This window comes from Chanos chanos, chromosome 5, assembly GCF_902362185.1.
Source record: "Chanos chanos chromosome 5, fChaCha1.1, whole genome shotgun sequence".
Lineage (NCBI taxonomy): Eukaryota > Metazoa > Chordata > Actinopteri > Gonorynchiformes > Chanidae > Chanos > Chanos chanos.
In genome coordinates, this window is record NC_044499.1 from 32058847 (window position 1) to 32079503 (window position 20657).

Consider the following 20657-nt stretch of genomic DNA (forward strand, 5'->3'; position numbering starts at 1 on the left):
GTTGAAGTGGGTGGAGCCTGGTCAGACAAAGCAGTTCAGTGAGCATGTTAAGTATAGCTTTTTTTTGGGGGGGGGGGGGGGGGGGTAAATTGAGAGGACATAGTCCAGTTGGTCTTGTGTGAAGATTACACTTTGAACCAAAAAAAAAAAACCCCAAAAACATTTCACTTTCTCTCTCCCTCTTTCTCTTTTTCTTTTTTTTTGCCTCCCCTAACTGTTTGTGATGTGGGGAGTAGAAAGAGGATGAAAAGGCCAAAGGACAGGCAGACTTTGGTCCCAAATGTTTATCTGCCTCCATCTCTCTCTTTCTCTCAGTTCACCCTTGCCCTTCCCCTCTGCTGCTAAATGACAGGTCTTGACTCCCCTGCAGAGCTCTTTTGAATCCAGGCAAGCCCCCCCCCCCCCCCCCCCCCCCCCCCTTTGTGTACTGCTCTTTTTTTCTCCCTGTGGAGCTAAACCCATCTCAGGGGACCTGTGCTGAACCAAATGAGCCATTGTTAACCCCTGTCCATGTGCTCCACTTTCCCCTCAGTCCCAGTGCAGGCTCATATATTTCTTAAGCAACAGGAGCTAAGCTTCCTCATTAGTTATTTGTTTCAGTTTATGATTTCATCTCTCTCTCTCTCCTCCCCCCTCTTTTTTTTCTTCGTCTTCCTAACCTTCTCTTCTCCTTGGATCTTAGGTACTTAGATTTGGACCTTGTTGTCAGAGACAAAGATGGAAACATTCTGGATCCGGATCAGACCAGCACCATCAGTCTGTTCAGAGCCCACGAAACCGCATCCAAACAGATTGAGGATCGGATCCAAGAGGAGAAGGTAAACCACTCCCCAGAACCAATCCAAGACTCAAATCACGCCTCCTCTCAAAGTGTGGGAAAACTGTAATTACCACTGAAAGGAATCCAAAAGCATTTCTGTTTTGTTCTAATCTTGGAATGGCAAATATGCAGCGATGCACACGTCAGTTCCCTCTGACAGAATGTGCAGTGTACATTTAAGAATGTGCTAATACACTTCTAGACTCTTTTCACACATTACATATGTGTGTATTTATGTATGTGCATGTGTGTGTATTTTCATGCATGCGTGTACGTGCGTGTCTGAGCTGCACCAGCTGGCTGCTGTACACGCACTACACGCAGTAACTGGTTTTCAGACAGCGCAGATGTGAAGCTAATCTTAGATTCAGAGATAACAATTGAACCTGAGTCACAGATGGGCTTTCAGCCTTAGACAAACTGTAGCAGTTTTTAATACATTTTTAATACATTTTATACACTTCCTTTCCATGCTGTAAAAACCCAGTCTGGCTAGTATGAACCAAGCTCGTTTATGCTAAGGATTTTTTTTTTTAGCTGAAAATTGTACAGAGAAAAAGTTCTGTTGCTTGTGTTGTCATTCTCCCTCTTTTATTTTCTCAAACTTTCCTAAGCTGTTGTTATTGAGAGCCACACAGCTCCATTGTCTTGTTTTGATTGTCTTAGAGTAGATTTGCAAAAGCCATTTTGGAGCTTATGAGATCTGATGTGTTCAGGTTGTGCAAGCCAAGGGCTCATGAGTCAAACAGTGTCACTTTCAACGTGGCTTGGTAGTGTTTCATTCTGGTGCCCACATCGTTTGTTTGTCTCTGTGTGTCTCTGTCTGTGTGTGTGTGTGTGTGTGTGTGTGTGTGTGTGTGTGTGTGTGTGTATGTGTGTGTGTGTGTCCTCGTCTGCATTTTTGTGTCTCAGAGTGTGTGTCTCAGTTTTTGTGTGTCTGTCTCTGTGTGTTTGTGCATGTGTGTGTATGTAAGTGTGTGTGTTCTGAGGAGTATTAAGAACATCGTTTTGCTCTTTCTGTCGACAGTCCCAGAAGCAGAACATTGACCTGAGCAGACAGGCAAAGTTTGCATCCACGCCATCCTTTGCTCTCTTCGTCACTCTGAAGAATGTGGTGTGTAAGATCGGAGAGGACGCCGAGGTGCTCATGTCCCTCTATGACCCCGTCGAGTCCAAATTCATTAGGTAACACAGGCCTTTTCACAGCACACTGCATCATCAAATCATGCTCATCTCCTTTTTAATGAAATCATCTGTAGCACATTCACTTAAGCACTTGTACAGGCACACATGCGCCGTTGAATTCATGTGAAAACGTCTAATTAACACATTTGACTCTCTTTTACACACACACACACACACACACATTCACATACACACACACACACACACAGAGAGAGAGAAATATGTGCAGCAATGAGAATTCGCCAGCCCTGAGCAGGTCCAGCTGCTCTGCAGTTTCCCATTGTTCTGGGATTACGGCTCCTAAACAGCAAATGACCAAAACATGGCCTGCCACATTCGGTTTGGGAACATCGGCTTTCACACGATACTTTCCAGAGCCGTGATTGTTTTTCAGACACCGTTTGTTTCCGGACCTCCAATATCATAGCAATTGTCCAGTCTGATACTTCACTGATCTGCCATCTTGGCTCTTTGTGTAATGCTGGTCTATAAAGTCCCCACACATGTCTTCATCTCTGTGATGAACTACACAGGATAGTCTCTGTAGCTAGCGAACTCTTCATTTCCCCCTTGTTTCTCTCCCCATTTTCCCCTTCTAGTGAGAACTACCTTGTGCGTTGGTCCAGTTCTGGCTTAGTCAAAGATATTGATCAGCTCCATAACCTGCGGTCTGTATTCACGGTGAGTACTGCTGTTGTCTGGCTTTAATCCTCAAACAGTCATAGTTCTTTGCCATGGACTAACACTTCCCTTAGCTACAGTTTATAGGTACCATGTTAACAACAGAGCAATGTATAATCTATAGCTTAGTATAAGATAAGATAAGTTCACTAATCACTATCCATTTATATCTCTTCTTGCTCTAGCAAATATGACTCTACTCATCTGATAATTATTAAACCCTTGATCAGATGCCAAATTAGCAGTTTAGGGCAGGGAGAGATGCAAAATGTGTTGAACGCTGTGTATATGCAGTAACAGGTCTGGAGAAAGTGGTGTGTATATGTGTGAGTAAGACAAGGCTAATGCTGTGTTTGTGTGATCACTTTATTTCATTTCCGATCATTTAACAGCTTCCTCCCTTAGTTTATGATTTGGGTAACGGCCAGGTGTAATGTTTTGCTAATGATTTTACTTAAAAGAAAAATTCCAGTGCAGTTAGTTCTGCCCAGTGCAGAGTAATTGCTGTAATTGAGGATGACAGTGTAATCAATTGAACAACCACCACATGTGGATAACACGGTATAATTAAAACATTTGCTCATTTTAATTTTCAGGGTGATATTGAGACCATAAACCAACACATGCCAATGCTTAGGTTAACATAAAGAGAGTGTATGGGTGTGTGTGTATGGGTGTGTGTGTGTGTGTGTGTAGTAGCTGTAGCAGAGGGAGTAATGATTATCTGTTTTTGTCTGAATTGGTGGTTTTGACCCAAGCTGGGTTCATCCTCCCACATTGTGTTAAATGTGAGCTCCAGACTGAGGGGACAGCGTTAGTCATGCTTGTCTGTCCACCGACCCCCGGCTCGCTTACGAAAGGTCATCCTTCTAATGACCACCCAGATCGAGGATGACAACACCGCACCTTCAAAGAGCCGCTCTCTCTTTCCTGCCAGCCACCAGCAGGAAATGAGTTCCCAGACACCATCAAAAAGCCCTGTTTAAACCAGACCCGTCCTGAAAAGAGCCAAATCACACCCCCCCCCCCCTCCCCCCGGTGAAAGAAAAGTTTATGCACTCTGTGAAGTTTCAGTTGATTATCAGTCGCGTCAACCCCAGTGGACCAGCATCTTAACAGGCTGTGCAAACGTACCAATGTATCAAATCACTCCAACTAGCTATATGTCTGTGGAGGACATGAAGTGGCTTAAAATCCCCAAACTACAGCAGTTTTCTCCAAATAATGGTTTTTATTTATTTATTTATTTATTTTTCTCGAACTATTGCCCTCTGAGCTGCTGGGATGTGGTAATGTGATCTGTGCTGTGATTTAGGCGTATGGTATCATTTCTGTGTGTGTGTGTGTGTGTGTGTGTGTGTGTGTGTTTGTGTGATTTTTTGTGGGGGGGGGGATCCCTCAGGATTTGGGCAGCGAGGATTTAAAGAGAGAGAAAATCAGCTTTGTGTGTCAGATCGTCCGAGTCGGACGGATGGAGCTGCGCGACAACCACGCTAAAAAGCTGACTTCAGGCCTGCGGAGACCCTTTGGAGTCGCAGGTAAATTGTCTCTCTCTAAACTCCACGTCTGTGTACTCATACAAAATACACTACAGATTTATCCGACTCAAGGCTAAGCTCATTGGTAGTCCAGATACTCCAAACACTCTTCTATTATTTAGTTTGACACAGCAGAAAACGGTATGTACTCTTAAGCGAAGAATGTGATTCCCTGCGCGTTCTGCGGGTTGCACACAAAAACCCTCCTCATATAAACAGAAATGTTCATCTATGAGCACTTCCCCCTTTTTGTGTGAGACTAATTTTCCCCCTCAGAGCCGGTCTCTTTTGATTTTAATGTTAGCAATAATTGGCCTTTGTTAATGGGGTATGGAGAGGAGCCATGCTGGGAAATTATAGCATAGCAAAATAAGGCAAATTCGTCCCACAACAGTGAGAGATTGCCCATAAACACAGAGACGCTGTAGTATGTCCTGATAGGAAACCTGAAACGCCTTTGATCACAGTGATGATGACGATAGGGATGAAGGCAATGATGCTCTTTGCTAAACACTCATAGTGATGTCTTGAGACCCTCCTTGACTCCCTTGGTGAATAATTCTAACCAATTATCAGAGGTTTTCAGCTCAAGTGGAGACAGGAATAAACGCAGGACATGTCCTTTGTGGGCGACTGGCCTGCTCTGTGGTAGACTAATTAGATTGGCTTTTTGCCCACCGTCTGCCGACAAGGAAGATGATGCCTTGTTTCCTCACCCGAATCACAGTAAAGAGAGGATGGAAATTTATGACCGCTCATCGTTTTGGTAATGATATTAAGTCCCATAGCGCTCCTCTGGAACACTGTCCTGTTGAACTCCAATGGTTGTCAGGTTGTGGAGACACTCGGTTTGAACTGTTGGTCCTTTTCCCATGACTTAAGCTCGTTTTTTAGGTTGCTGTAAAAGGGCCTCTGTTCTGAACTCGCCTTAGCGTGGTTACTGACGTTTTATTTTGTATTGGTACCATTCAGTCATATGTTACACTTGTCCATCATAACGAGACATAAGATTATCATTTTTCATGACCCCTTTGTGACACTCTCAGGACTGTCTGGTGGAAGCTCACAGAGAATGGCTTAGCTGTCGTTCTTTTGTTTTTGTTTTTGTTTTTTTTCCCTGTGCTTTGCCGCATGCCAACAGCTTGAACGGAAAGAGATCTTACAGTTTGCTAGAGAATGAGAAGAAAAAAAAAATACGAAGGGAAGAAAAGAGAGGCATCACGGGCAGCCATCAGTTCCAACATCAAACATGTTTTTGAAGTCAGATTGGGAAATGCTTCTCTCTGCTGTTCTGCTGCTTTTTTTTCGGAGTTTTTTTTTTTTTTTTTCCCCCTCACCCTCCCTTTCCTCTCTTCTCCACCATCAGTACAAAGGCGTCTATGTGGGTCAGGCAGGAGGAATCAAAGCCTGCTCAGTGGCATCTTTAATGTCTGTGAGCCAGTGAGCACTGAACATTTCATCAACACCTCCATTAAGGCTTATCAGCCTCCTGTTGACTGCTGCTTGCCAGTTTTTTTCTTTCTTTCTTTCTTTCTTTCTTTCTTTCTTTCTTTCTTTTTTACCTGCAGACACTGTGGAAACCAGTATGGCAGAGGTTACTCACACAGACACCTGTGCTTCCAGCACCTTCCCTACTGAGTTTTTAGACTCGCCCTTATCAAGGCTTAGGCCAGCCACCTGGAGTACGGCCGTTTCTGAATTAAACTGTAGTTGTTAGACTGGAGTGTTTTCTTCTTTCTGCCTCTCCGTCTCAGCAATGCAGTGAAGAAGTTAGCTTGTGAAATATGGTAAGGCAGCGCTCACCAATGTGGTCAGTGCAGACATGGAGGTTATTAAAGGATATGGATGGGGTCAGGTCATGGAACTGCCTAGGTTATGGTCATTTGAACCCCTGATTTGCCAGTTCAGAGTCTGGCTTGCATCACTTGCACTATGTAAGTGGTGCAGTGTAGTGTAAGCAGAGTGTTTTTGTAAAGGACTTGCTCTCTATGTTTCTCTCTGCAGTGGAAATGATCCACTGACTCACTGACATGCTCTCTCTCTCTCTCTCTCTCTCTCACAGTGATGGACGTTACAGATATTATCACAGGCAAAATGGACGACGAGGATAAGCAGCACTTTATCCCATTCCAGCCGTAAGTATGAATGCATTACCACTACTGAATGGACCTACAGCTATGTAGACAGTACACTCCCAGCTGTGCAGGCCAGGCGGAACAATAAAATACACTGCTATTTCTATAGAAATTACAGCGATACAGAAAAAATACCTGTGTGTGTGTGTGTGTGTGTATGTATATATATATATATATATATATATATATATAAATCAGCTATACAGAAAACATACCGTCTGCAATACAGACCCACTACAAGGATAATACAACTATGCAAAAAATACACCATCAGCCATAAAGGAAACTACTCAGAAAATACAGAAATACAGAAAACAAATTACCATCTGTAAAGGGAATATACCACTGCTCACAGCAAATGTAAGCCGCACAGTGACACAATGCTAACTAAAGAGTAAAACACGGTGGCCAGACTGTATTGACTTTCCTTGTCCAAGTAATTCCCTCATAATTTCTAAGGGTTACAACATATCGATCTTAGACGACGTGCATGTGGTTTTTTTGAAGACTGAAAACTCTTGAGTCCTGATTACCTGTAGTTTAGGACTCTCGTGTCGGGTTATTCCCTACTGGATTAATTAAAGTTCACATCATCCAGTACTACACTCCCCAGAGACCTGCAGAGAGTAACCTCTTCCTCCTCACTATTCTCTTTTTTTTAATTGGTAAGACCTTCAAATGCTGGCAATTTAGAGAACATGCCACTTAACATTTTTTTATCCTGGCGGAGACTTTGAGAAAATAATTAATTCTCACGTGCGTTGTACAGATAAAAATTAAAAATGGGTTTCTGTGGATTTGTGGGACTGAATCTAGATTTGGCTGGCGGGTTGAAGTACATTTTCCACATCTCACGTGGGACTTGCTTTTGAAGTAACACGGCACACGAGACTGGTCGAGACAGGAAGCTCGGAAGAGTCTGGGAGGAAGTTGCACTTAATGACATAATTGAGAAAATGATGGATAATCCAGAGGGAAGGCAAACAGTAGTTACATGAAGTATTTGCAGGATTTACATGGAGAATTTCATCAGACATATGAAGAGGAGAACTCGAGAATTGTTTTAGTAGAGCTGTCATTTCATAACTGAAAAGGCCTCCTCACCACAAAACTGAACTGAAAGTTTTCGTCAGACATTATATAATCTTGTTTTGCAGGTCTGTAACTTCTTTGGTTTGTTTGTTTTTTTTAGTTGTTGTTGTTTTTTTACCAGCACTTTTTCCCTTGTCTGTTATGTGGTGTTTGTGAATGAGAACTTGTGTCTGTTGTTTTGGAAGCAGTGTGACTCCATTTCTCAAATCTCCTGTGTTCACACTGAGGTTTCTGAGTCCTCTCTGCCGATACATCACATCCCCCAGACATCTGACTGACACTTTTCCAGCTGTTACACATGTGCTACCTCACCAAACACATCTGTCGCTGATTTACATACTTATTCACTTTTTCGATGTTCTGTCTTGCTGGCACCGCGTAGCTAGACCACACTCTATGGCTTCTTCTTGCTTCAGCCAGTGAATACACGGCTAGATAATATATCTCTGGGCTTTTTTTCCCCCTTCCTTAAACATTGTTTTTGTGTTATGGAGTCAGATGGGTTTTTAAACTGCCTATAATTTTTTGTGACCCAGACAGAAACTTCTAGAACATTGTTTCTCAGCTCCAGTCGTTGGGACTCACTGAACTACATATTTGTGGTTAATACCAAGTGGTAGTGCACTAAGTTTAAGAACCCAAAGGCTCAGTAATGAGTGGCTATGCTAAGTCAGGTGTGGTAACGCTGGAGTGAAAACGTGCTGTCTTGGTGTTTCCCAGGACTGGAGTTGAGAATCATTGTTCTAGAGAACTTGCTTTGCCAATTCTGCCTTTTTTTATTGAAAGAGGGGCAGGTCAGAGTGGGCATCATTTCCTAAATGAAAATCTCTCTGTGTTTGTCTTTCGTTACCCATCCTGCCCTCACTGTTGGCTAACAAATGGCTATTGTCCTTGTCACGGTATTTGCATCACTGTTTTGGTGTGTTTTCCTTCTTTCCCTCCCCTCTCCCACCCCCTTTCTTTCTTTCTTTCCTTCATTCATTCTTCCCTTCATCCTTCATCCGATTCTGCCCATGCCCCTCTTTTGCTCTCTGTCCTCTTTCTCCTCTCTCTACTCCCCCTTTTTTCCCCCTCTCTCTCTCTCTCCCTTTTTCTCCCTGTGGTGTTTTTGCCTGTCATGTGCCAACTCCAGGCTAGCGTTGGATGACGCCATTCGCCACAAGCAGCTGAACATGTCCCGTTTTTCACCCAGGGTGGCGGGGGAGAGCGACTTCCTCCAGACAGTCATTAACAAAGTCATCGCCGCCAAAGAGGTCAACCACAAAGGCCAAGGTACCACTGTCAACACAGGCTCTAATCACTCAGCGGCGCGCCCAAAGTAAAGCCGCGGTGGCTTTTTTCCCCCATACATTAGCAAGTTCACTACAGGACTGTCTGCGTTCACCTTATTCGCTATCTCAAATATAGATAAGAGAATGACGGTGGTGTTAAGTGGAAATACTACCTCAGGTTTCCTTTTGTTCCTCAAGAGCAAAAGGAAAGCCACTTTTTGTTTTTTGTTTTTAATCACATTTCCTTAAATCCTCTATTAGGAGATATAAATCTGTCATTTGTCAATCACAGGACATATTGCATTGTACTCCTTTGGAGTAAATCAATATACTGTGTAATCATGTTGAAAAGAAAAATCAAATCAAAACAAAACAAAAAAAAAATGATGTGTGAATAGAATGTGATGAATGCACACTGATAGTTCTTAGTTTATGGTGTAGTCACTTATTCTTGGTTTGACAGGGTCAGTATTGTTTTTCAGTATAAGGGAACCTCAGGGTTGGGAATGTGAAGGAATTAATTAGATTTGAGACTAAACAGTAGAAAAAGAAATTACAATCAATGCTTCTGCTAACAGGTGCAAACTTTTCATTTTCCCTCTGCCAATGAGCTTTAGAGTCAGTTAGCAGAAGCTAACAGCTTGTCATGTTCTCTGTGTTTATCGATTACACGTCTACTGGATGAAGAACGCTACAGATAAGGCAGGGAGGGATTTGTTCAGACACCGGGGCCTGCGGTGAGATGGTGTCATGTCCTATGAAAATCCACAGGGTTAAATATTGAGTTTACTCAGGCCTAAGCAGGGAGAGAGGGCCACTAGCGCCGACAGTGTTTAACGTAAATCCACTCTCCTGACAAATTAGCTTAGCGCCAAATTAGCTTAGCGTAGCTAGCCAGTAGAAATGAAGATTCAAAGACTTTTTAGGATGATTCTTTAGAAGGAGGGGAAACAAGAAGGGCTGTTTTTCTGACATGCAATTTTGTGTGTGTGCTGGGTTTATCTTGAGGTATTAAATATAAATGAAAGCAGTTGCTATATTACCAAAATCAGAGGAATTAAAATAGGGTTTCCCTCATTTTTGATACCAAATTAGTTTGGTCTAAATTACGGTTTACTGTTTGTTTCTCGCTTTATTGCCTGAGAAACCACAGAGAAGAATGTTATTTCTTTCTTTCTTTTTTCCCCTCCTTTCATTTAGCACAATATCACTCTAGAATTGAGCTGCTCACGTGTCATTTTAAATCTGAACAATAATTGCTAGCCCTTTAGGATGTTTTGTTTCAGCAATAAAACAAGTCGAGGCTTCTTAATTGCATTTTATATGAGTGCTGATGATATTTTTGAGTTGTTTATTTGTTAGCTGATGAGCTTTTCAGCAGAGGGAGGGAAAAAGAGGAGCGGTAGGATGAAGAAATGAGATGGCAGGCTTCGTAATTAGCCCTGTGCTAATTGTATATTTGAAATGTTTGGGGAGTGGAAGGGGAAGTGATGCTCAGTGTTTTGATTGCCTGTCGCTGCTGTTAGGTTTGTGGGTGACGCTAAAGCTGCTTCCAGGAGACATCCATCAGATCCGCAAGGACTTCCCCCACCTGGTAGATCGCTCCACCGCTGTGGCCCGTAAGATGGGCTTCCCCGAGATCATCATGCCAGGTAAAGGCCTGTCTTCTCTCTCTGTTTCTCTCTCACATACACACACACACACGCACGCACACACACACGTACGCACATGCACGCACACACACACACACACTCACACACACACTCCCTCTCTCTTTGTCTCTCTCTCTCTGTCGCACACACCGTCTCACAAACACAAACACGAACTCTGTCACACACAGAGTTTATCAGGCAAACACTGTCACGCACACACACTGACACACACACGTATGCACACAAACACACACACACACACACACTGTCTGATGTATGGTCAAGTTATCATTTTAGTTGTTATGAACAATTTATAATTATAGTGTTATAACTTGCATAGCAGTATCATCTGTTCAAAATAAAGGTTTAGATAAGGGATTAATCTTTCAAAAGGCCCCTCTATTTTTAATGGTCTTCCCCTTTAAGCATGCTTCCTTTCCTATTTTCCTTTCATACTTTCATAAAGGCAGTTATCTTTCAAGACACACAAGCCCTGAAATTGACACTTGGTTGTTTCCTTTTCAAGGTGATGTACGCAATGACATATATGTGACCCTGGTACAAGGCGAATTTGACAAAGGCAGCAAGACGACGCCTAAGAATGTAGAAGTGACAATGTCAGTGTATGACGAAGACGGGAAGAGACTGGAGGTACAGATGTCTCTCTGTTTCTTTTCTCTCTCTCTCTCTCTCTCTCTCTCTCTCTCTCTCTCTCTCTCCCCGTCACGTCACTGGTTTGTCTCTGCTCTCTCTCTGACTCATTCCATTTTCTGTGGCTGAAATGCCATAGTTCATCTGTGCCTCAAACAGTGTGTTATTTACTTCCTACCATAACTCAAAGCCTTGATGGACATTTCACACACACACACACACACACACACACACACACACACAAACCCAAACACATGCACTCAGAAATACTCCGACATGTACAGGCAGGCAGTCTCTCGTTTTTTTACTCTCTCTCTTTCACACTTACATTCTCTCCTTTTCTGGCTCTCCAAAAGTGAGAAAATTGTACCTTCAAACGGAGGCAGAAGCCCAGATCTGCCCTCCTCATTTCTCAGTCACTTTTGGAGTAGTCTCGACGGCCGGACACACATTGTCTTCTTTTCACCATCTGGTGTACCTTGCTGTTGTGGAGAACATAATAATATACTGTTTTATATCAAGACACACAATGAATGAGTGAATGAGAGGCAAGTCAGTTTCAGGCTCGGTGATTTACGTTGGCTGTTGTCCATCAGTTTTTAACGGCACAGACTGTTACTTCACCTGGCACCTGCCAGTCCGTTGGCCTTTGTCTTTATATTGCACGCCGTCATTTATTTATCTGTTTATTTATTTATTTTCACAAGTGGTACGTAAATATGTGTTAATGCAGAAAACTACAGTGACAGAGTTGGTTATCAGGGCGGGATTTCTCAGATTAAAGCTCCAATTTTCACTGAAGAGGGCTCTAATTATCATCCAGTTCTACATCCTTCTAATTACCATCTGATTTCTCTTTCCATCCATCTGCCCCTCTTTCTTGTTTTCTAATGAGATGTGTGTGTGTGTGTGTGTGTGTCAGAGAGAGAGTGAGTGAGAGAGAGAGAACCCGAGGCAGTGTGAGTCCTCTGCAGTGTGCTCTTGCTTTGACTCCCGAGGTGACTGTTATAAACAGGCCTTTGCCCATATCTGGGACATGTCCTGAAATCTGAACTTTAGGAGTTAATGTGGTTTAATTTGAATATTGTAAAAACAGAGGTCATTTAAAATACACAGAATCATCAGACCATTACCAGCCTTTGTCACAAAGGATCTAATGCAATAATGTTGTCATAATTGCAATGAGCAATCATATTTGTTTTAAATTGTTTTGAGTATTGATTAGTGACTGTGTTGTGGACTAATATTAAAGTTATAATTGGTCACCATAGCACTGCACTGCATCAGATGTTCAGACTGACAGTCATTTTGTCAAGAGCAAAGCAGTTTCATTCATCTGCTCTTTATAAATGCATTGGAGCAGACACTAAAGAAGATAACAGTTCTTGAATGTAATTCACACAGACTGAACAAGACTTGATTTCTACTTGTATGAAACCTCACACTCTTGATGTAATTGGGCCATCACATGTGACTGACGTTTTGATACAAACGTAACGAGCCTAAAATAGGAGACTATTGTTGTTGTAGTCGTTCCACGGGTGACTCAGAGCTCATACGTCTGTAATGATCATGAACGATACAACTGACAATATAGTGTTATCATAATCATGATCATTATTCCCATTTTGAGTCTGTTATTATCTTCATTGTAACGCAGTGCTAAGATTTGCTCTCCAAATCCATCAAATAAGGGTTTGAGTTAGTAGAAACAGGCTTCTAGCAGAGCTGCTTGCTTCATTCATTTTATTACAAACGGTGGTGTTTTGATCGAAAATAAAGTCTTTTTTTTTTTTTGATTAGAGGAAGTTTTAATGCAAATGGACTTGCACTGTTAGGTTTGCTTTTGGTCTTTAACTGTTTTTGAAATTGCTCCGGACCACAGTGTTACTGTCATCATCGCTCTGGCTCTGATTAAGAGCTGCAGTGGATGTGTCAGGTCGGATCTGAGATTAGAACTTAACAAATCTCTCTCTTTCTCTCACTCACACACACACACACTCCACTCATCTCCCCTCTTATTGTTGTGACTGAGAGAAACAGCCCTTGTGTTGAAGCCCAAAGTGAGACAGAAGCTTCTAGATGGTTTATCTGCTTGATGAGCCTTGCAAACGTCTCTGGGGACCCGTTCAAAGCATACAGTACCAACTGTCTCGACTCCCTCAATTGTATCTTTAGTTCCAGAAGGGAGAGAGAACAGTGTGTTTGAGTGTGTGATTATGGTGGAGATGCTTGGAGAAAGTCATGAGGGAATAACCATGATTATATTGAAATGTGGACATGAAGAAGTGCTGTCTGTACCTGCAGAGCATTTTGGGAATGGTCTGTCCCATAGTGAGTTTCAGATTCACTGTCAAGACAGGTATTCTCGCACAGTCAACCCGTCAACACCTGATCTGGTAGAGAATTCATGTGTGCACCGTGATCATTGTTCATGTAGTACATAACACAACCATGACAGAATTACAGTCAGATTTCAGGCAGACCAAGGAACTTGAAAAGCAACTTGATTTGATGCGCAGAACCATATGTGCTATAAAAAAACAAACAAACAAAAACATGCATATGAATCCATACATATAATGTGGGTGAAAAAGTCCTGTGAATGCTGTTTCACTTCTAGGGTTTAGCCATTTGAGAGTTTATTTTGGACTGGTTTAGTCTAATAGTCTTGAATGGCCCAGGATTGCTCTCGGTCTACAGTGGCATCCTCATGGTTATTCTCCTTTGTTCTTTGAACTCTGAATTAAAAAAGCAAGCAAATGAGAGTGAAAAAAAAATGACCTCTATTATGTTGGACTATGTTACACTAGCAGTTTGTCAGGTGACCGTTGTGTAAGTTAGGTGTTTCTGAACATGACCGTAACAGTGGTCTTATATTAAAGCGGCAATTGAGAGGTGGTTGAGCAGAGGGGGGCACTTGAGCGGTATCCAACACAGCTCTCTGAGGCTGTGGACATGTGGAGCGTCTCGGCTGGGTGGAGGATGGGTTGGTCTGATGGGAGTTTGTATGTAGGTAATCAGAGATCGGAGAGGTGAGCTCTGTCGCTTCATCAAATAATGAACTTAGGCTGATCTGAGCTCGATATCTGATTACATCTGTTCCTACTTCATACTTCTAACAGTTTCTGTCTTTGTCATGCTCACAAACATGCAGGAAGCAGATATGCTCTTAGATAGACTGTTTACAGTAAGCAGTATCACAAGAAAAAAAAAACACATTTACAGAAAAACAGATACGAAAAAGAGGGAAATACACTCTCTCTCTCTCTCTCTCTCTCTCTCTCTCTCTCTCTGTCTGTCCATCACGTTACTGACTCGTCTCTCTCTCTCCCTCTCTCTCTCTCGCTCTCTCTCTGTCTCAGCCCACATAAAAACCTGGTTAAGGTGTATGTGTGTGTATATATGTATATACATATTGCTGACCAGGCTGTGAGAGGACAGGTAATTCCCATCAGCTTGACAAATCCAGTCGCTCCCCACAGACCCGCAGAGCCCTTAGCCGCAGTCACGGCTGTGCCGCACACTCACCCCCAACCCCCGCCCCTGACAGACGAACGGCACGGCTCCGTGAATCGTAACCGTTAAGTGAAGTCAAACACGGGCGTCAGGCCCCACTGCCCACCTGTTCCCCTTGCACTCAGACCCCCTGAGATCTGTTCAGTTATGCCTCATAATTACTGCCTGTCACAAAGCGTTACCACCAAAGTGCGTCAGCACTGACAAGCTGCGCGTGTCTTTGTATCTCTCTCTCTCTCTCTCTCTCTCTGTGTGTGTGTGTGTGTGTCTGAATGTGTACGTTTGGAGGAGACAGAGGTTAAAGTCTTCATTTTGAGCTTGGCGGTGTTCATGCTGTTTTAGACAGGGGTCCTGCCTCACTGCTGGGGCCTTTTTGGTAGAAGAAGCTAATGAAGTGGTTAGGATTTTTTGTAGCATATGGTGAAATGAGACTTCCATTCATTCAATATTTAATTTCTCTTCTCTGTCTTTTGAGCTAATGTTCCCCAAGGAACAGTTGGAGCTTATTAAGTTTGCAGAGCTTGGTGTTTTTTTCCCCCCTCACAGCACATTATATTTTCAGTCAATTCAACACATGGACTTTGTTAAAATGCAGTGAAATCTCCAATATGTTGTAAGATCCCTAAACATTGAGAGGAACCCAAAAGCAGATGTAATTTATATTCTAAACTGTCATTAAAATCAAATTTAAATAAAATGTTTGTTTCAAATCAGTGTTTAAACATGCTTAAGATTTCATGCGATTCAGTGAACAAGGGTTAAAAAAAAAAAAAATTCTGTGCTAGTACTAGAAACCTCTTCAACAGCTTTTCAGCAACTGAATGACAGCGCTATTGGCTTCAAACCTGTTTTCTGAGTTTTGACATTTTCCTCTCTTTGCTCTCTCTCTTTTTCCCCCCAGAATGTGATCTTTCCCGGGGCTGGAGATGAGGGCATGTCAGAGTACAAGTCTGTGATCTACTACCAGGTCAAGCAGCCACGCTGGTTTGAAACAACCAAGGTGCTTTTTCCATCTCTTTGTTGTCTCTTGTTGAACTTTCTCATTTATAGTGTCGAGCTTCCAAGTGTTAACTACAAGGAGATAAATATTGGTGTTTAAATATTGGTGCTTGGATTTTTAATTCAACAGGTTTTATTCTTTGAAGAGTATTTCTTGGATTTCATAGATTTAGATGGTGTACTTTAGAGAGTCAACAGTTAGATCCACTAACTGGATGCTGTGATCCAATTGATGGCGTCTGAGAGTCTGAAAACATGAATCCGTTGAAGAGTCAGCTGGGGAGTCTTGCTCTATGAAAAGCTTTGACATTAAATATTGATCATGTAGAAAGGGCAGCCTCCTGACAAAGGGCAAGAGAAAGGAAACTATGCACACATTAATATTCATGACTTTTATTAAGTGCTCTTAACACAGCTCTTTAAGGTTAAAGTGTATGTGTATATTGGTGTGTGTGTTTGTGTGTGTATGTGTATGTGTGCGTGAGTGTGAACGGAGGCGTGTCTGAGTCTCTGAAGTGTTTTCCTTACCTTTATCCAGGTTGCCATTCCCATTGAGGATGTGAACCGGAGTCACTTGCGATTCACATTCCGTCACCGCTCTTCTTTGGACTGTGAGTGATCCTTCCATTTTTACAGGCTCAATAAATCGCAGGACAGGCCACACCACATTTAACCTCTGTCAGCTTATGGTACAAAGCCCGTGCACCTCCCTCACAAGTACCCTGTGACAGCTCTCCACTGCATAAGCAGTAATAAGCAATCATTTGTCTCTTTGTTGACAGGGGAAAGCTTGGCACACATATTTACACACTGCACCACATCTGTGTCTGCGTGTTTTCACAAGGGGTTTTGTGAATGTTTTAGGAATGTTTTTGTAATCTGTATGCGAAGTTTATGAAGATGTTATGCAGCTCTTGTGTCAGATCCAGGTACTGAAATGTCATCTGTGCGATCTGTAGTGATTGTATTCTCTCGTGGGCAAATTGTGTATCTCTCTTTCCCACAGTAGCTGGGTGTCAGTTATAAAGTCTCCGACTATGCGAGAAATGCCTGCATGAGCATTTTATGGGTTGAAAAGGCGTCTGGGTGATGGCTGCGGTAACCGCACTTAGCTGTGTGTGAGCGTGTGTGTACATTTTAAAAAGCGCGGCCCATGGAACTACGTCTTGGCTGACACACAGCTCCATCTGTCCGCCACATGGCAGTGGGCGCAGCCAAGATGAAGGGGGTGGGGTTGCAGTTGTCGGGCGCAGAAGTGGCGTATGTAAAACAATCAATTAAGGAAGACAGTCCGTCTGGAGACTGTCAAGATCGCTGTTTAGCCTGAAGCTCTCACTACAGTTACTACAGGAACAAACCACACCTGGTCTGCCTACATGATGCACTAAAGCGCTGTACTCGGAACAGTTGTGAGATTCCCCTGATATGATGATTAGAAGTTATTGCAGTTGAAGAGAATACTGTTCCTAGATCAGTGATTCAACATTTCTTGAAGATAAATTACCGTCCAGGCCATTTGTATGCAGTCCAGAACATGGGGATGAATACAAATTATTATACATGGTTTGTATTATTAGGCATGGTTTGTATTCCATGCAATTTCGCTGTCATCCAATCTGAAATTACATACAATGTCCTTGCAGAGCTCTGAGATTACAGCTCATGGTGACTAGAATGAAATGTCAGGGAGATTCATTTTAAAGGATTCCTTCTCTCCACGGTAGTCATCTCTCTCTCTCTCTCTCTCTCTCTCTCTCTCTCTCTCTCTCTCTGTTCCCATACCACTCATGTACAGAGAGTGGGGCGGGGTAGTTGAGCCAACACTGTCCCTCCTATGAATCTGTGCAATTACTCTAAGCTACTGCACTGAACGTTGTGAGACATGATTGACACAGGATGATACACCTCCTCGAGTGCCTTGTTCCCTGGCACTGCGGCGACAGTGGCCATTATGTGGCGTCTGTGACCTTTTCAACCTTTTTGCCACGTCTGGGTGTGTTTATAGCGCTTTTTCTGACAGAGTGTGGAGGTTGGATTAAAAAAAAGAGCTACTACTTTGACTGCAGGCATTTCCAGTGTAAGAGAGTATCTGTGAAGCATTTTTCCGTAGTCTTTTAGAAAAAGGACTCAACACTGAATGACAAATTAACTTCTTAATGGACTTAGGAGTCTGCAGTCCAGAAATGACCTAGTGCTGTTGCCATGTAACCCAAGACTGTCTGGTTCTGTTTCTGGAGACTGGTGTTTCAGTCAAAACAGCTTCAGCCAAAGGCTTTTGAAGTCACTGCGAGAGCCTTCTCTAGCCACTCACTTCTGTCAGTTACCCGTTTCGGCACTGGGACGTGACGAGGAATAAGTAATTAAAAGCAAAAATTGGCCATGGAGGGTTTCGATTCTGAAAGCCTTGAATTTAGGAGTGGCTTACTGACTGTGTTTTTTTTTTCTTTTCTGAAAACCTGCAAACACATTGGCCCTCCGCGAATGTGTTGGATAGAGACCCTTTAGATTTTGGTTCTCTTTGTTTAAAGGGTAAGAGTTAAAAGTGTTTCAAGATCAGCAATTACCGATCGCTCATCCGTGCAGTCAGAAACGGATTTAGTACAGGCTTCTTCCTCAGTGTCCTTGCCCTCTGTTTTCTTTTTTTTTTTTTTCTCCTTGAGAGAGTCATTTCGATCCCTTGTTTCTCTCTCTCCCTCCGTGCTCTGTCATTCTCCGGCGTCTGAAGTGATTATTGCGCCCCAGCCTTTTCAGGCTGCAGCCCGGCGTGGTGGATTTATGCAGATGGAAGTCGTGAGACTCTTAGATGAATCGGCGTGCGGTGTGTGTAAATTTGAAGCTGTTTGATCTGCGATGGTGATGTAGGCAGTGGTGACGGAGCGTGTGGCTCTGGGACAAGAGCATAACTCACTGGCCTGCTTATATACATTCACTGTTCCCACAGAGACCAGCAGGTTTCAGGTGCTCTCTCTCTCTGTGTGTGTTCTCTTTTCTCTTTTTTTCTCTGACTCAAGACTAGTCACGGAAATAAAGATATTACAGGTCATGATATTATGTGGTTATGAAACTCGTACTGTCCCTGTGCAAAGGGACAAAACTTACTATCAAAACCCAAATCAGATTAAAATAAAAGGCTTAAATTTAATTATATTCAGCTGAGGATTTAAACTGAGTGTGTGCATACAAACACATGGCAAACTTTTGAGCCGTGAATCAATAATTAAACATGATTTCACAGTACAACACACCTTCTGTGTCTGGTACAACACACACTCTATCTACATCCTGTCTCCCTCCCTGTCTAACAGACTGGGAAGTCTCCCTACTGCTGGTTTGAGACAGCCTTGGCTTGTCTCCACTCTGTACCAGAGTGGATAATTAACGGTGCTCTAGTACCCACCCTCGGTCACGAGTGGTAGCAAAGGGCGGTGACCCTGGAGCCTCGGCTGCGCGGGCCAGTCAAACGGCCCAAGTCAGCGTGGCACTGCCAACTAGATAATATACTGAGGATAAAGAGGCCTGTGTAAGGGTTTGTTATTGAGCCGCAGAGATTCGTTCTCTCAGTGTCTGCTTGTGCACCCAGATCACCGAATGATTGACTTCAGAGGCTCAGGGCAGATTGTCAGTAAGACCCTCTCCCAGATTTCTGACTGGAGGAGGGGGTTTGGGGGGAGAAACAGGACCAAGGATGACACATGAGAGAATAATGATTAGTTGCACTGAATGCCTTGACATGGTCTCTCTCTCTCTCTCTCTCTCTCTCTCTCTCTCTCTCTCTCTCTCTCTCTCCCTCCATCTCTCTTTCTCTCTCTCTCTCCCTCTTGCTCTGTCTTGTTTGCTTTCTCTCTCTCTCTTTCTTGTGCTGCAGACAAAGATAAATCAGAGAAGATCTTTGCTCTGTCGTTTGTGAAGTTGATGAGGTATGATGGTACCACTCTGCGGGATGGAGAGCACGACCTTATTGTTTATAAGGTACGCACACACACACGCACGCGCGCACACGCACACATACACACACTCGCGTATACACACATTTTCTTTTAGGAGAACAGTAATGATGCTTAAAATTTCCTGAGGAAGATAATGGTAAAGTGAATTTATGGAAATACACCCTTACTGCACCAACTACTGTGTTACATGTATTGAAAATGAATTACAGAGCAGTGTGTAACAGAACACATGCATTTTTTTTTCTTCGTACACATCTCCAAATGTAACTGCATTCTGCTCATAAACACTGAAAATGTGTAGAGACAGTTAATGCACTGAGTTTAGAATCATCCTGAAAGAGCACAGAGCAGAAATGTAAACAATCTGCATCTCAAAGTATCGAAGATTTGTTCAAAAAGTTGAGTGGACAAGGTAATCCTGTTAATGAATTGATCCTGTCATGACTGTCTGGCGAACACCCTGTCTCTTCACGTAGATTAACCCTGGTGAAGCACTGTTACAAATGAAATCAGCACTAACCTCTTTAAGGGTCCTCTAGAAGGTTTATTTGCCTTGCTTCATTAACCTCACTTGTAGCTGAATTAGTCGAAGCTCCCCCAGGCACGAGTACATTCATTTCAGTGGCTAGCTCACCTTAGTTACTGGTTTATTATAGGTCAGGTTGACTAAAAGTAAACATTTGGTTGTTTGCTCTAATTGAGGAAACTTGCATTTGGACTAATTAACGAGTTGAATTTCTAGAGGTGATTTAGGGTTGATTTTTAGAGATTAGAAAGGGTTGGTGTTTTCACTTCACCAGGACCAAAATGAGAACTGTTATGGAGAAACAAGGGGAGAAGCAGCTTAAACACAGGATTCAGACCCACTTATTGAAATTACTCCATTTTTAGGAAGCATGTGGAACAGAAGACCATGGGCAACCATTTCAAAATGTTCTGTAACAGTAAGCAGTGTAAACTGCACTGATTTTCTTTGAGGGCAGTTTGAGCTGTTGATCTGTCATTATGGCTAAGACACTTACAAGTGATGAGATTCAAAGCATTTTCTGTTAAGGTATACATATCGTCAGCTTAGTCACAATGTTTGTTCCTCCCCACAATAATATCCCACTGGATAATTAGGACATCGTTATCAATTAAATTTTGATCTTCTAAATCCATCCTCTT

At 42.7% G+C, this 20657-nt stretch overlaps 1 protein-coding gene across 1 annotated transcript in view; it reads left to right on the plus strand.

Moving 5' to 3' along the window:
- Positions 1-20657, plus strand: part of dock1 (dedicator of cytokinesis 1) — a 207049-nt gene that overhangs the window by 33959 nt on the left and 152433 nt on the right. The window contains exons 7-17 of the mRNA XM_030773766.1: positions 683-818; positions 1848-2005; positions 2605-2686; positions 4089-4224; positions 6287-6359; positions 8584-8723; positions 10249-10374; positions 10901-11025; positions 15446-15544; positions 16082-16154; positions 19409-19512. Of these exons, the coding sequence (XP_030629626.1) occupies positions 683-818; positions 1848-2005; positions 2605-2686; positions 4089-4224; positions 6287-6359; positions 8584-8723; positions 10249-10374; positions 10901-11025; positions 15446-15544; positions 16082-16154; positions 19409-19512 (1252 nt within the window). The remainder of the gene's footprint in view (positions 1-682; positions 819-1847; positions 2006-2604; positions 2687-4088; positions 4225-6286; positions 6360-8583; positions 8724-10248; positions 10375-10900; positions 11026-15445; positions 15545-16081; positions 16155-19408; positions 19513-20657) is intronic.